At 50.9% G+C, this 16213-nt stretch overlaps 1 protein-coding gene across 1 annotated transcript; it reads left to right on the plus strand.

Annotated features, from left to right (window-relative positions):
• The first annotated feature begins 8495 nt into the window (after positions 1 to 8495).
• On the plus strand, positions 8496 to 14371 carry LOC111162248 (armadillo repeat-containing protein 5). Its single transcript, XM_022526528.1, has 6 exons — positions 8496 to 8988; positions 10475 to 10582; positions 10679 to 11465; positions 11949 to 12454; positions 13008 to 13140; positions 13228 to 14371. Exons 1-6 carry the CDS (start codon positions 8511 to 8513, stop codon positions 14045 to 14047), a joined length of 2832 nt encoding a protein of 943 aa, XP_022382236.1. The 5' UTR covers positions 8496 to 8510; the 3' UTR covers positions 14048 to 14371.
• The last annotated feature ends 1842 nt before the right edge of the window (positions 14372 to 16213 follow it).

Here is a 16213-nt window from a genome sequence, read left to right on the forward strand (position 1 = left end):
CTCTCACACTTACCCTGACTCTAGTCCTCAACCTGCCTTCAACCTTACCTAACCCTTGATATGACCCTCACTCTGAGGCTGACCCTGAACTTGACAACTATCCTGACCTTGAATTATACATTGACCCTCACCTTAACCCTCATCTTCACACTCACCCTGACCCTAAATTTGACTTGGTTACCCTCATGCTGAAACTGACCCTAGTGATGCAGGCTGGCTGCATCTGAGGACTCAGAGCGGGGGTCATTAGGACCAGCCAAAAGGGTCATTGGCCTTGTACAGGATAGAAATCAAATGCAAACTGAAAAGAAGTGAAAGCAGAGTTTATTAAAGGTATATAGGAAGTGTAGATATGGACACATATGTCCAGAAGACTTAGAAATGAAAGAAGAGTAAGTCTTATCTTTGCTTGGGGTCTGGAGATTTTAATGAGGATGGTGGTTTGGTGCATATATATTTTTAGTAATCTAGGGAAAAAGGTCAGTGTTTAGGTATTCCCCATAAGTCATTTATGTCCTGGAGGCAGGGGTCTTGATAGGTCAGTGCTCTTGGAAAACATTCATGATGACCACACCCAGTCATGCCTTAGATGTTATCTATTATGCTGGAAGATTCCAAAGAAATCATTAAGTACTTGACCTTTACAAGGAGTACATACAATATCTGTTCTATAAGGCATGTGTAAGATGGGGTTAGTTCCTAGCAAGAATTAGAAGCAGGAAAAGGAGTAAAAAGAAAAACAGTTTTTCAAGGGGTCCCTTTAATTTTTCTGTCTTACTAGGATAGCTTTTGACTGACCTTGACCCAGACACCAAACATGATGCAGACCTAATTATGTCAAATGACTCTCACTTTAACTCCTATCCTGACTCTGACCTTTAAGTTTACACAGAATATGACCCTGACCTACACCCAATACTGACTATGACTGTGTTCCTGATGTTTAACATGACTCTGGCCCTGATTCTCACACAAACACTGACTTGGATTCTTACCCTCAATGTGACACTAAACTGATACTACATACTTTTCCTATGATGCTGACAATCAATCTGATCCTGACTGTGACCATCACTCTTACTCTGACACAAACCTCACTCTAAAGATGAATCTCATATTTATCTTGACCTTTACTTAATGCTTACTCTGACCCTGACACTCAGATTCACCCTCCCTAAACTCAACAGCAGCCCTTACCCTTACTTTTATCCTAACATTAGTCAGATACTGATCCTCATCAAGACCCTGATACTTGTCCCAGACATCCCCTGAATGTGACTGAAACCTCATGTTCACACTCTTCTTGACTCTGATCATCACTGTGACCTTGAAACAGATACAAGACTCATTCTCACCCTGACCCTTACTTCCCTGAATCATGCTAACTCTAACCCTAACCCTTATACAACTCACTGTGAAACTATGGCCCTGAATCTGACCATGACCCTGACCCTCCCCATGACACTTACTTCCACACAAACTGTTCACTGAATATTAAACCTAAACCTTCACTGAATATTAAACTTAAACCTAAAATATTAAACCTTTAATATTTAGTGAACAGTTTGTGTGAACGGTTTGCATGAACAATTCAAGCAAAGCTCATGCATATACTTTCTCTGAGTCTATGGCTTGTTTTCACGTTCTCTTGAAGATATGATACTTAAAAAAAAATTAATTCAGGGGCACCTGGGTGGCTCAGTGGCTTAAAGTCTCTGCCTTCAGCTCAGGTCATGGCCCGGGGTCCTGGGATCGAGCCCAGCATGTGGCTCTCTGCTCAGCGGGGAGCCTCCTTCCTCCTCTCCCTCTGCCTGCCTCTCTGCCTACTTGTGATCTCTGTCTGCCAAATAAATAAATAAAATCTTTAAAAATTTTTTAAAAAAATGCTCCACATCATTTATCATCAGAGAAGTATGAATTAAAACAACATTATACCACTCTACATCTTTATGAGTGGTTAGAATCCAAAACAGTGAGAACACCAAATGCTGGTGGAGATGCAGAGCAAAAGAAATTCTCAGCTATTGCATAAAAATGGATACATATAAAAATACTTGTAGAGGGGAGGAGTCAAGATGGCAGAGAAGTAGGAGGCTGTGATGACATCAGATACCAGGGGATCCCCTAGATAGCTTATCCAACCATTCTGAACACCTACAAATCTAACAGTAGATCAAAGAGAAGAAGAGCAGCAATTCTAGAAACAGAAAATCAACCACTATCTGAAAGGTAGGACCTGCGGAGAAGTGAATCCAAAGTGATGGGAATATAGACCATGGGGGGAGGGGCCGGCTACCGGAAAGCAGCAGAGCAATGGAGCACAAAATCAGAACTTTTAAAAGTCTACTCCACTGAAGGACATCGCTCCAGAGGCTAAGCCAGGGTGAAGCTCACATGGGGACAGCATGGCCTCAGGTCCTGTGGGATCACAGAAGGATCGGGGCTGTCTGAGTGTTGCAGAGCTCACAGGTATTAGAGTGGGGAAGCTGGCTACAGAGATGGAGCCAAGGAGTGAGCTCTCAACTCAGGGTTACCTTATCATGATCCATGGCACAAAAAATAGAAATGGAAGGAAAACTTCCAAACTCATTTTATGAGGCCAGCATCACCTTGATCCCAAAACCAGACAAGGATCCCATCAAAAAAGAGAATTATAGACCAATATTCTTGATCAACACAGATGTGAAAATTCTCACCAAAATACTAGTCACTAAGATCCAACAGTATATTAAAAGGATTGTTCACCACGACCAAGTGGGATTTATTCCTGGTCTGAAGGGTTGGTTCAACATCCACAAATCAATCAATGTGATACAATAAAAGAAAGAACAAGAATCATATGATACTCTCAATAGATGCTGAAAAAGCATTTGACAAAGTGCAGCATCCCTTCCTGATTAAAACTCTTCAAAGTGTAGGGATAGAGGGCACATACCTCAATATTATCAAAGCCATCTATGAAAAACCCAACCTGGAGTGAGTTATTTTCTGGTCCTCCTCCCCACTCTCCTCCCCGAAACACCAAGCTAGAAATCTAGATTGGGATGTGAAATCTCCTGATTTAAATGTTGGCTCCATTGTGTAAATATGCACGTAGGCGCACACACACACACACACACACACACACACACACACACACACACAGTGCTTAGGCCAGAGACAGCAAATTTCACTGTGTGTTTTGAATTTTACTCTGTGTGTGTGTTTATTTAAACAATTATTCTTGGGGCGCCTGGGTGGCTCAGTGGGTTAAAGCCTCTGCCTTCGGCTCGGGTCATGGTCCCAGGGTCCTGGGATCAAGTCCCACATCAGGCTCTCTGCTCAGCAGGGAGCCTGCTTCCCTCGTCTCTCTGCCTGCCTCTCTGCCTACTTGTGACCTCTGTCTGCCAAATAAATAAATAAAATCTTTTAAAAAATAAATAAATAATTATTCTTCTTGTAGTAAAAACCATTTAAAATAAACACTGATGTATTTTAATTTCTCCATAGATGAGGGATAAATGGATAACAGTCATCATATGAATTTAATGTTTTTTAAAAGATTTATTTATTTTAGAGGGGCTGGGGAGGGGCAGTGGGAAAGTGAAAGAGAAACTCAATCAGACTCCCTGCTGAGTGCAGAGCCCAATGTGGGTCTCCATCTCACAACCCAGAGATCAGACCTGAGTCAAAACCAAGAGTTGTACACTTAACTGACTGTACCAACCAGACACCCCAACTTTAATCTTTTTAGGATTATAAAAGCAATACACACACTAAAAAAAAAAAAATTAAACATTACCTAAAGGAGGAGATAAGAGATTTACTAGCACATAGCAATTTGAGAGGAGATGGAGCCCAGCAATACTTGCCTTAATGTGAGAAATTAGCTTCCAAAGATTTGCAAACAAATCTCCCAGGCCTAACTCTACCATATACCTAATATTTGTATGTAATTACAGATTTTGTAGCACATGTAATAGAGCTTTGAAGAAGGAAAGACCCAACACAGGTAAGCAGTATAAACAGGACCCTATCATAACAACTACTTACTGAGTGCCAATTATGCATGTGCTGGGGACTCAGGCCTTCAACTCAGACCCTAGCTTGTGCTCTTTGAAGTGCCATTGATGGAAAACATAGCAAGAATCCTTCCCTTCATCAAGGGAAGTCCCCATGCCCATCCCCATGTTGCTCCCAGCTTGAGGAGACAGGTAGTGTTAATCAGATGTTACCTCAGTGAAGCCTCTCAGACTTGGTCCTGGTGAAGTTCTTTCTCCACTGCCAGGATTGTCCATTCCGTGTTGTTAATGGTCCTGAGTCCATCTCCTTCATGACACCAAGCTACCCCAGGACAAGGGCTGCTTGCTCATTTCTGTAACTTTATGGAGGAGCTAGCACACAAGCTGGCATGGTGCTTTCCTTGACTGATACTACTAGCGAAAATGCTCCAGACTTGAAGGATATAGGAGAGCTGGGGTTTAGAGTCACCCCTTTGACCCAGGTACATCATGAACATGATCCCATGGGATCCTCAACACAATGTTGTGAGGTAGCCATCATCATTCCTGTATTATACATGAAGAAACTGAAGATCAGAAGAGGTAGACCTGTCCAAGCTCACATAGCTAGGAAGAGATAGACCTGGACATTCTGTTAGAAGCTGAGAGAGGGGTTGCTCCATATTCCTTTCCTTTACTCCTATTATACCTAAGTACAATTCTAGGTACAGCAAACCTGATAAAAGGAGGCAAAATTTGGGGATAGTGTGCTACATGCATGGGGCTAATGGTGGAAGGATGGTTACGCAAGGGTGGGCATTAAGCCTCCTCCAACCTCATAAAGACTAGTCTGGGCTTCTCCCAGGAGCACAGGCAGTTATGGGAAGGAAAAAGAAGTCCCTCACATCTTGGACTCTGGTCTGGGCATAGATTATGTAGTGCTTTGGGAAGCCTCCCTCTGGCTTCTGTAAGTTTTACCAATAAAAGTGCATTTATTTAGGAAGCTCTCTCCAATGCCCAAGCAAAAGAGCCACAGTCAGTTCTCAATGTGAACTTTATGAGATGCACAAGTGAAACTTTACCACCTTTTCTCTGTGGAGGGATCTGACAAAGGATCTGCGGCCCCACACAGAAGGGATTAGAGTAGGGAAAGGGGCAGATGGCAAACCTTGGGCCTTTTGTTACTGCCTAGAAATGTCACAACAGACAGGTCTCCTGGTCCTTTGCTTTGGCTCTGGGCCCACCAGCCCTAGCTTTACTCCATAAAGACTGTCCTTTCACAGGGTCACATACCCCAGAGTTCACATAGCATTCCCAGGTACAAATTCTCTGGTCCTTCTGCCAGAACCCAGCCTTCCTTTTGATCCCCTCTGGAGGTTAGGTACCCCCCACAAACTGTGTTCCTCACAGGAGTGCCTCACATCTGGTTCCACTCCTCTGGGAGGAGGCAGTTGTTACTCTTGGAATGATTAATCCCATCATTCCTTAGGCCCGTAAAGGGATCTGGTTAGCAGCTGCCAAAGGTCTCCTACATCTGGAAGCAGCTGGGCCAGTAAAGGATAGCTCCTACTATGCAAAACCCTCCCTCCAGCTGGGGTTCTGTCTCTGGGGCCTCAAAAAACAGGGTTAAACCTTCTTTTGGGGGAAGGCTCTTTGAAGGCTCTACTGTTCTAATTCTTCCAGCCTGGCTTTCCCTGATTCAGTTCATGAATCAACAGCCCTAGAGGAGCAGAAAGAAGATTTACTTAGAGATGCTCAGGCTCCTTGAGGACTGGACCAAAGTTAGAACTGAAGTTTGGGTTGAAACTGAAGTCAGGGATATTGGCAGGGGCAGCTGCCCTGCTGCATCTGTTGGTGCTGGCCCAGGTTGGAGCTGCTGGTAAATGCCACATTGCAGACAAACATAGGGCTTCTCATCACTGTGGGCCAGCTGGTGGATGAGCCGGTGGGAACTCCGGGTGAAGCTCTTGCCACACTCACTGCAAGTGTAAGGCTTATGGCTTGTGTGAGTATGTTGGTGCTGAAGCAGATCTGAACTGTCTACAAAACTCTTGCTGCAACAGGAGCATTTATAGGGCATCTGGCCTGTGTGCGAGCTCTGGTGTTTAAGGAGCATGGAGCTGTGGTAGAAGCTTTTGCCACATTCTGAGCAGGCATAGGGTTGTTCACCCAAGTGGATGCACTGGTGCTCAATGATTTGGGTGTGCTCACCAAGGCCACGACAATGCTTAGTCATTTATGAGTATGCTGGTGCCATAGGCAGTATGAGCTATTGGTGAACTTCTTGCCACATTCACTGCAATTACAAGGAGTCTCCCCAGTGTGTGAATTCTGGTACTTGAGCATATAAAAGCTGTGCCCAAAGCTGGCACCACACCAGGCACAGCAGTAAGGGCTGCACATCCCTGTGTGAGTGCTGGATCTACAAAAAATTAGAGCTAAGACTGAAGCTCTTACTGCAGTCCCCATAGCAGTAGGGCTTCTTGCCCCTGTGTGTGAGCTGGAGCTGGATTAGAATGGACCTAATGCTGAAAGTCTTATCACACTCAGCAGATATGGGGCTATTCACTGATGTGCTTTGTTGGTGTTTACCCAGGTTGAAGCTGCAGCCAAAAGCCTCCCTGTACTCCAGGAGCTTATGGAACTTGTAGGGCTGGAGGCCTGAGTGGGAAACCACGGTGTTGCACAGGGTTGGAGCTGAGGCTGAAGCAATGGCCAGACTCTGGGCGGAGGTATAGTCTCTGACCAGTGTGTACCTGGTAGCGCTTAACTAGATCTGAGCCATGTTGGAAACTTTTGTCACACTCCGAACAACTGTAGGGATTCTTACCTGCGTGGCTGCTTTTGATGTGTAGGAGAGAAGGTTAGGGTTCAAAGCTGATGGCCAAGAAAGAATTCTTGAAACATGTCTGGTGCAAAAAGGTAGTTTTATTTAAAGCACAGGGACATGACCTGTGAGCAGAAAGAGCTGCCATGGGGTCATGAGGAGTGGCCCATTATATACTTTCAAATTGGGAGAGGGTTAGGGCTAGTGTAAGCCTCCCAGGTATTTTGGAAACAAGGATTCCAGGATCCTGAGGGGGCTAGCTATTACTAGGAAAGATCATTACTGTTTAGTAGAAACTTAGACATGAGGCCCTTCAGATGTGTATCAGTGGGTCATATGCTTGGGGGATGATTGCTAACATGTATCCCAGGGGACAGAGCTAAAGGAATTTTTATATGTTAAAATAGATTTACAGGATCCTAGGCAAGGGGGTGGGGGGTGGTGGAGCTAGGATTGTCTTTTGCCCTTAGCAAAGTATTAACACTGAGGCAGTTGAGTCCCTAGAGGAATGTCACTTTGCCTCTTTCAAGGACTTGTCAGTGGGCTGTAGGTATTAAGAAAGTTTAACAATTTCTCTTCCGCTTGTTTCCCACATCACTTTTGTGGTGAAAGAGGTCAGGGAAGTAGGCTACGGTCAGTCCACTTCCCAGCACTCCAAGGCTTTGGGGAATGCAAGAGAGTTGGTCCTGTTAAAGGCTTCCTCCCTGGGCCAGAGCCTGACCTACATCGGTATTTCCGGATCAGCAGTATTTCCCAGGAGGTTGGCTGTCGCATGCACACGGTGGGGGGCGGGGTGCGCTCTTGTGGAACTCCGCTAACGAGGGCGCAGAGCTCTGGGCTCCCCAGGATACTGATGTCCAATTCCCCTATAACTCCGCACCCTCTGGGCTCTCCCTTGCCCACTTCTGGCGACGTGTACTACAGCGCAGTGAAGAAAGATCTGTTTCCTAGAAACCAGCCACTCAGTTCAAAAGTTGAGGGTCACCGGGAGACATTCCCCACCTGAGATGGGGTGGGGTGGGGACCGGGTCCAGCACCGGAACCGGAAATGCCCAATAGCCTGTGCCGCTCTAGGAAGTGGCAGCGACCGGTCTCGGTAGGTTTAACCCTCTCATTCACCTAACTGAGCAAGAGCTTCCCATCTGCCGCCGCTGTCAGGAGCTTCATACTTTGGGCCTGGCTTCCGAGTCTGAGCCCGTCAGTGCGGATTTCGGTGGCCGGGCCATCACTGTGGGGCAGGGAAGCGAGCTGGAAGGAAAAGGCGGTCGCTGTTGTGAACACGCCGGGTGGTGGTGGTGGTGGGGGGTGGTTGGAGTAGCCATGCCACCTGGAGCAGCACGGTACTGAGTCTCCATGTCGGATGTCCGGGTTCTCCAAAGGAACCAGCCCACTGCGAGCCCCCTGAATTTCTCCTCTGTTCTAAAGCAGGCGTGCTAAGCAAGGCGCCGACCACATATCTCAGCGTACACCACATGCGCCTCTTGGGTTCATTCAGCGATTAGATAACCACTACTCTCTACGTGCCTTCCGCGACTGTCTAGAGTACCGGGATCGAGAACTACAACTTCCAACTTGCAAAATAACTGCGGTGGCGCTACTTAAAAAGCGTCAGAGAGGAGGTGCCTGGCCACGCCCCTCTCCTCCAGTTCCGCTCCTTTGGACCAGCGGCGAGGAGGGGGGCGGAGCCTTAGGCTTGAGCCAAGATGGCGGCTGCGAAACCGACCCTCACGGACTCGCTCTCGTTCTGCCTCGCGCAGCTCACGGCGGCGGCCGGGGAGGGTCTAGGTGGGGGAAAGGACACAGCTACCAACGAGACACCCTTGGGCCGTGCGCTCTTAGCCCTCCGCACGCGCCACGTCAAGGCTGCAGGGGGAATCGAGCGCTTCCGGGCGCGCGGCGGGCTCCGCCCCCTTCTCGCTCTGCTACGGCGAGCGGCTGCAGCGGGTCCCGCCCCGTCCCAGGCTGGCCCCGGCTCCGCCCCCTCGTCCGTCGAGTCAGCGACTTCTGCTGGCTCCGCCCCCTCGCCGGGCCCTGCCCCCTCCGCTGTGGCGTCGTCGGCGCCCTCGCCACCAGCGCGCCTGCGCAAGACTCTGGACTTGGCGCTCAGCATCTTAGCCAACTGCTGTACGGAAGGGGCGTGCCGGGCTGAAGTGCGCAGACTCGGAGGCATTCTCCCTTTGGGTAAGTGCTCCGCCCTCATTTCCTAGAAGGATTCCACGCATTGCAACTTCTTTCTCTGGGACTGGGCGGAGTTTTGAGTTCTTTGTGTTGTAGCTGGAAAGAATGTACTTTCTGACCGGGCAACACCCGTACCTCTCAAACCCTCAAGCCTCCTTTATAGATTACACCTGAACCTGACCAGATCAGATAATTACAGCCATGACCTGGGTATTGATTGCTTCCTCGAATCTGGGCCAGTGGAGACCAAGGGGTTATGTGGGGACTTCTAGGTGATTTATGAGGTTTATAGCAGACACTTAATGCCTAATAGGTGGCCCTGTAGAGGGCTACCATTTCACGAACTTGGGCCGGAAAGTGTCATGTTTCTTTGCAGTGAGAATTCATTGTAAAATGGAATAATAGCTACCTCACAAAATTGAAGTAGGGAGAAAATGAAATAGACAATGCAGGCATTCTAAGAATGGACTGGGCACTTTGAGTTATTAAAAACTAGTACAATAAGAACAAATCCTAACGAAAGATAACAAGCGGGGCCCCTGGGTGGTTCAGTCGGCCCGCCTTCCGCTCAGGTCATGATCCGAGTCCTGGGGTCGAGTCCCGCATGGGCTTTCTGCTCAGCAGGGTGTCTGCTACTCCCTCTGTCTGCTGCTTCCCCTGCTTGTGCTCGCCCTATCTCTCTCTCTCTCCAATAAATAAAATCTTAAAAAAAAAAAGGCTTTTCTGTTTACCAGCTAAGTTGGCGCCTCCTAGTGGCAATGTTGGGAACACAGTTTACACTCTGCTGACGAAATCTTAATTTTTTTGATAAAATGAAACTTTAACATATTTTATACTGGCCTAAAGTGCATTTGGGCCATAACAAGAGGCCTGGCACATTAATAAGTCCTCAATAAATTACTGGTTTTGTTATTAGCATGTGATGCACATCATCAGTCGCTGTTCAACATTTTAAATATCTCCTTAGTCCATCTGCATTCATCCTTCTCCCATCATGTGCTCAGGGACTGGTGCCCATGTTATGGGCTGTGCTGGTAGCTGACTTGGTTTAGGCCACTCTCCTTTCTCACCTTAACAATTGGGACAGCCTCCTTGCTGCTTCCCTTGCCTTATTCTTTCTCTATAATCCGTTCTTCTCAATCTGGTTACCAGATTGCATCACAGCACTACTATTCTTAAAATCCTGTGTGGTTCCCAGTGCCCTCATATTCAAGTCCTGCCTGATCCCTTGGCCTGGTATTTGAGGCCCAGCACAGACAATGGATCTCAATTGTGGGCCTTTGCAAAGGCTGCTTCCAAATCTGAAATGCCCTGTAACATCCCCATCCACCGTCTTCCTAACAAGTATCGACCCATTTAACCTTTCAGACCTATTAAGTATTAGCTTCTTCCAGAGGCCCTCCCTGACCATCTCAGGTCACATTCTTGAGGTCATTAATGAGAGAGACAAGAAGAGGTAGGACCCTCAAGAGGCCAAATTCTCTTGCAGTGACTATTCTTCAATGTGTGAAGACAGACAGCATCCAGAACCGAACAGCCCGGGCTCTGGGGAACTTAGCCATGGAACCTGAGAGCTGTGGGGACATCCATTCTGCTGGTGAGAAGGCTATGAGTGTGGCGTTAGCTAGGGCTTGGGGTGGCAGAGGGGCTTGGTTATCTCCTTGCTTACTCTGTCATCCTCTTCCCTCTCCAGGTGCTGTTCCTCTGCTCGTTGAGAGCCTGACAGCCTGCCAGGACTCACAATGCCTGCAGAGTGTGGTGCGTGCCCTCCGCAACCTGGCGGACTCACCCCAGCACCGCCTGGCCCTGGCACAGCGGGGAGCAGTACGCCCTCTGGCTGAGCTTCTGGCCGCTGCCCCAGACCCTGCGCTGACCTTGGCCTTAGTCCGTGCACTCTTGGAGCTGAGTCGAGGTTGCTCCCGGGCCTGTGCTGAGCAGCTAAGTCTGGGTGGGGGGCTAGGACCACTGGTCAGTTTGGCCTCCCACCCCAAAAAGGCAGTACGAGAGGCAACTATCCTGATCCTTGCCAACCTGTGTGCCCAAGGCCTTGTACGGCCTGCACTGGGCAATGCTGGTGGTGTGGAGGTACTACTGGGTGAGCTCCGGCGGCGCAGGGGGCCTAATGGAGCTGGCCCAGCCTCCCAGCAGCCCCTGGTGCGGGCTGTGTGCCTGCTGTGCCGGGAGGCCATCAACCGGGCCCGGCTGCGGGATGCAGGTGGTTTGGAGCTATTGATGGGTCTGCTGCGGGACCCTCGTGCCAGTGACTGGCACCCTCGTGTCGTGGCTGCCCTTGTGGGCTTCCTGTATGATACTGGAGCCCTGGGCAGGCTACAAGCTCTGGGACTTGTACCGCTCTTGGCTGGGCAGCTGTGTGGCGATGCTGGTGATGAGGAAGAAGAGGGAAGAGAAGCTGCTTCTTGGGACTTCCCTGAGGAGCGGACCCCTGAGCGGGCAGAGGCTGGAAGCTTCCGAAGCCTAAGGTGAGTCTCCACCTGATTGCTGAGGATGGAGGGCTCTGGCTCTCTTCACTACCCTCATCCCCCACTCTGTCTCAGTAGGACTCTTATTGACTCATTCTCCCTGGATAAGACCACCGGGTCTACCTTTGGCCTTGGCTCTACCCCAGCACTTCTGAACTTTGGACCCAGACAGGTTCACTGGGCCTTTTTTGTTTTCTGTTTGCCCCTCGCTAGAATATAAATTCTAGGAGGATGGGGACTTTAGTTTTGTTCATTGTTTGTGCCCAGTACGTAATACTGGGCTTGGCACATAATTGGCACATAGGCATCAGTAATTGCTAAATGAGTTGGGTGGTTTTTTGCCCCCATTTCTCTTTCTTTCCTATATCCCCTTGGCCCCACTTCTTCTTCCTGGCTTCAGGCACCTGTTTTTGCATGACAGCTCTTTTGTCCCTGCTCCATTACCTTGGCTCTGGGTTCAGTCTCTCCTTTCTCCCTCTGCAGGTCGTGGCTGATCTCTGAGGGCTATGCCGCAGGCCCGGGAGACATCTCTCCTGACTGGTCCCCTGAGCGATGTCCCCCGCCTCCACCACCCCCAGAGCCAGCTGAGCCAACCAGCCCCACCCTGGGTCCAACCTCACTGCGGACGCCTCGCATGCCACGCACACCAGGGCGGAGCCCTGCAGCCACCTCTGAGGAGCCTTGGGGCCGTGAGGGGCCAGCGCTGCTGCTACTGTCGCGATTCTCCCAGGCTCCCGACCCAAGTGGGGCATTGGTGACCGGCCCAGCCCTGTGTGGCCTGCTGGCCTATGTGACAGGCTCGCCAGGCCCACCGAGCCCACGTGCACTGCGCATCCTGGCGCGCCTTACCTGCAACCCTGCCTGTCTCGAGGCCTTCGTGCGCAGCTATGGTGCTGCACTGCTGCGTGCCTGGCTTGTGTTAGGCGTTGCCCCAGATGACTGGCCCACACTGCGTGCCCGGCCGGCTCGACGCCAGCACCGGGAGCTGGGTGTGTCTCCCATAAGAGGTCCCATCCCCCTCTAGTTCTGGACTGAGAACCTCACCTTGCTACTCATGGCTCTCACTGCCTTCTCCAGCCTACCATCAACTTCAGTCACCACATGGGAGGAGGACAGGGACTTCCAGGATGCAAAGTTCTGCCCCATCCTCTGCCCAAGTCTTGGGGCCCAGATACCCCAACACCAGGTGTAGCCCCAACAATTTAGAATTGTGCTTGTCTGTATTTCTTTACCTAATCTGCTCTTGGTTCTGCATTGTCCTGATTGCCTTCCCACTGGGCATACTGATTTGAAAACCCACAGCTGAGGCCCCATGTCCTCCCAGGCCTCCCACTCCTCCCAGCACTGCAAGGGAATGCCCTATCCGGTGTTCCGACTGCACTTCCTGACCATCACACTTTGTTCTTGTCCTTGACCTCTATTTCCTAGCATCTGGACCCTTTCCCTCCAGGGCCTGCAGTCATCCCCTCTTCCGTTCCCTAAGGTTTTTGCCAGAGTTGGGACATCAACTCTCAAGCTGATCTGCTCTGTTCATCTCCGCAGGAGAGATGTTGCTGCAGAACTTGACCGTACAGGCTGAATCACCCTTTGGAGTGGGTGCCCTCACTCACCTGCTGCTCTCTGGAAGCCCTGAGGATCGTGTGGCCTGTGCACTGACCCTGCCCTTCATCTGTCGGTGAGGAGGATGTGGGTGTCTCATAGGGGTCAGGGGAGCAAAGTTACTATTCTGCAGTGTCACCCTTTTTCACCTTTCTTCCCAAAGGAAACCCTCTCTGTGGCGCCGGCTACTTTTGGACCAGGGTGGCCTCCGGCTCCTCCTCTCGGCACTAACTCGGCCAGCTCCACATCCACTGTTCCTCTTCTTTGCTGCAGACTCCCTTTCCTGCCTCCAAAGCCTGGTGTCTCCCACTGTGACTCCAGCCCTTCCATCTCCAATCCCCCTGGACCTAGATTCCCCATCCCCTTGCCTCTATGAACCTCTGCTGGGCCCAGCCCCCATCCTAGCCCCTGACCTGCACTTCCTACTGGACTCAGGCCTACGGCTCCCTGCCCAGCGAGCTGCCTCAGCTACTGCCTCACCTTTCTTCCGGGCTCTGCTAGCTGGCAGCTTTGCCGAAGCCCAGATGGACCTGGTGCCACTTCGAGGCCTGTCACCCAGTGCAGCCTGGCCTATCCTGCATCACTTGCATGGTTGCCGGGGCTGTGGGGCTGCCCTGGGGCCAATTCCCCCACCAGGCCAGCCCCTGCTGGGCTCAGAGGCTGAGGAGGCACTGGAGGCTGCTGGCCGTTTCTTGCTGCCTGGGCTGGAGGAGGAGCTGGAAGAGGCTGTGGGCCATATCCACCTTGGACCCCATGGTGGCCCAGAGTCCGTGGGTGAGGTATTCCGCTTGGGCCGGCCCCGGTTGGTTGCCCATTGTGCCCGCTGGACCCTGGGGCCAGGGCAGTGCCCGCGGAAGCGGGCCTTGGCCTTAGTGGGGCTTGTGGAGGCAGCAGGAGAGGAGGCAGGGCCCCTGACTGAGGCTTTACTGGCTGTGGTGATGGGGGTTGAAATGGGGGGCAAGGGTTCCAGCTTAGACTGTTGATGTCCCCTGGGAGGGGATCCAAGGATGAGTTGGCTGTGGAGGAGGACTTCTTCAGAGCAGCATGAGAGGAGGCCGAGCAGAAGTTACCACCAAGGATTGATGAGAGAATGGAACTATACCCCAGGACAGCGGTCTGAAGACGCAGGAGTGAGAAGCCAAGGCCACAGTTGGAGTATGGAGTATGAAGATGGAGTATGAAGTATGGAGTTGAGTATGAAGTTGGAGTTCATGTTGGAGTATGAAGCCCACAGAAGGAGAACAGCCCAGGGCCTCAGGCACCTGGCCTGGCCCAGCCTTCCAGAGTTGAGATTAAAAACTTTGGAGTTGGATACTCATATTGTGTGGTGTCTCTGCTTACTTTCCTGTGGCACTCCCCCTACCCGCCCCCCCCAATCCACCAGGATCTTGTTCAGGTTGCTGTATCTCAATACAGGCCACCCCTGGCATGTAGGAGTTTAATAAGTAAGTTCCCGGAGTCCTGGGATAGAATAGAGTATGTGGGGAGAGGCCTGCTTCCTGCTCATGCAACTTCATTGCTCAGACAAATACCCACCTAGACACACAGACTCTCGTCAGGGATGAAGGGGCTGGGCTGAGGGAATGCAGTAAGTGTGGGAATGTATGTCCAAGGCCTTGGCATTACTGTTAACTGAGTGTCTTTCACCCATCTTGAGCCTTCAGAGTCTGGGTCTGTTTTCATCTCTTGGGCCAAGTAGCCTTCTGCTATTGGCCTAAGGGAAGACCTGCTGTATTCCTGGAGTCCCTAAGGCAGGTCCTGTCTTAATTTCACTCAGAGAGAGCCAGAGCCCTGGGTGCATTCAGGCAAGGGAAGGGCTTATGCTGTGCTTTGGTCTCTCAGGATAGGGTCTATCTATCACCTGGTTTCCAGATCACTAACCACTCCGGTGGCAGCCTGACTGAGGAGTGTGCCTGAACTGGGCTGCCTGTTAGCTTCTGGGGAGCTAAGGTTGACTCTTGCTGTCTCTGTGCTTCTGTGTCCAGCTCTCTGTCCTCAGGCTGTGCATCAGAATCACCCAGAGAGCTTTTTAAAAAATGTTGATGTCTAGGCACTTCCTCAATGAATTGGATTGAGGGGAGGATGCCCTGGGCATCAGTATTTTTAAGAAGCTTCCCAGGTCGGTTTAATCTGCTGCTGGCCTGAGGGCCACAGTCCAGTACTCTTGTGGATTGAGACCCACAGTCCAGTGGCTGCAACATTATTGTGTCTGTCCATACGTCTCTAAGTGTTCATTTCCACTTTGACTTCTCAGGGTCCCAGGCCAGGGAAAGTTCCTTTGTGACTGGAGTCTGTGTCTTTAGTGTCTGTGTTCACCAGTATCTCAGGAAAGGGCTCTTAGAACAGGTCTGGGTTACCTCAGTGTCGGGGAAGGAAGGGCTTTGTCTTGAAGGCTGGCTGTGGTCTGGCTGCCTGGGCATGTTTCCCCTGAGTCTTCACCGGGTTTGGGCCTGAGTTCAGTTTACCCATGTCTATATGTCTGTTTCCAAGTCTGAAAGAGAAGGTCCTGGCTTAGAGGGTGGGACGGTTCCTTGTGTCTATCTGTCTCTATTTCTGAGCGATTTGTTTCTGGTATATATGCCCTTTGGGATCTCTGTTCATGTCACTGTTAGGGTCTCTAACGGAAGGTCTCTGAACCTGTTGCCTGAACCTTAGAACCATCACTCCTGTCCTCAACCCAAAAATTCTGTCTGGAGCAAGTCTCTCAAGAATGGCCTGAGTGGACAGGACTCTATTTAGGACTCAGGTTGCTAGCTTTGGGACGCGTTTGCTTGGGGTCCTCAGTTTGTGTCTAAGAGTCTCACTGAACAGAGGATTCCGAGCTTGGTCTAGGAGAGCCACTTCTCTGACTTTGGCTCTGGCCGCCCCAGCTCCCGGCAGCTGAGGCCAAGGCTGGGGTGTGGCTGCCTCCGCGGCAGACAAGCGGGCTGGGCCTGGGTGGGCCGTGGACCTCCTTCCCTTACACGCCCCCATCCCGAGTTCTCCCGTTCTTTGCACCCCCGCCCCCCCCAAGCCCCATCCCAGCGGGTCCCGGCTTCCTTACATGGTCACGGCCGGGCCTCCAACTCCCGGACGTCCCCCCCGCCCCCCGCCCCCACCGGACACAGCCCCCGCCCTGCTCGCCCCGCGCGGTGCGCCCGCGCCCCGCC

The sequence above is a fragment of the Enhydra lutris genome, unplaced genomic scaffold (genome assembly GCF_002288905.1).
Source record: "Enhydra lutris kenyoni isolate GAN:26980312 unplaced genomic scaffold, ASM228890v2 scaffoldscaffold90, whole genome shotgun sequence".
Lineage (NCBI taxonomy): Eukaryota > Metazoa > Chordata > Mammalia > Carnivora > Mustelidae > Enhydra > Enhydra lutris.

Excerpts from the sequence above, each read along its gene's own strand:
- LOC111162248 (XM_022526528.1), top strand. The coding sequence starts at position 8,511 with ATGGCGGCTGCGAAACCGACCCTCACGGACTCGCTCTCGTTCTGCCTC. Across the intron at positions 8,989-10,474 it reads CGGAGGCATTCTCCCTTTGG|TGACTATTCTTCAATGTGTG; the intron begins GTAAGTGCTCCG and ends ATTCTCTTGCAG. Across the intron at positions 13,141-13,227 it reads ACCCTGCCCTTCATCTGTCG|GAAACCCTCTCTGTGGCGCC; the intron begins GTGAGGAGGATG and ends TTCTTCCCAAAG.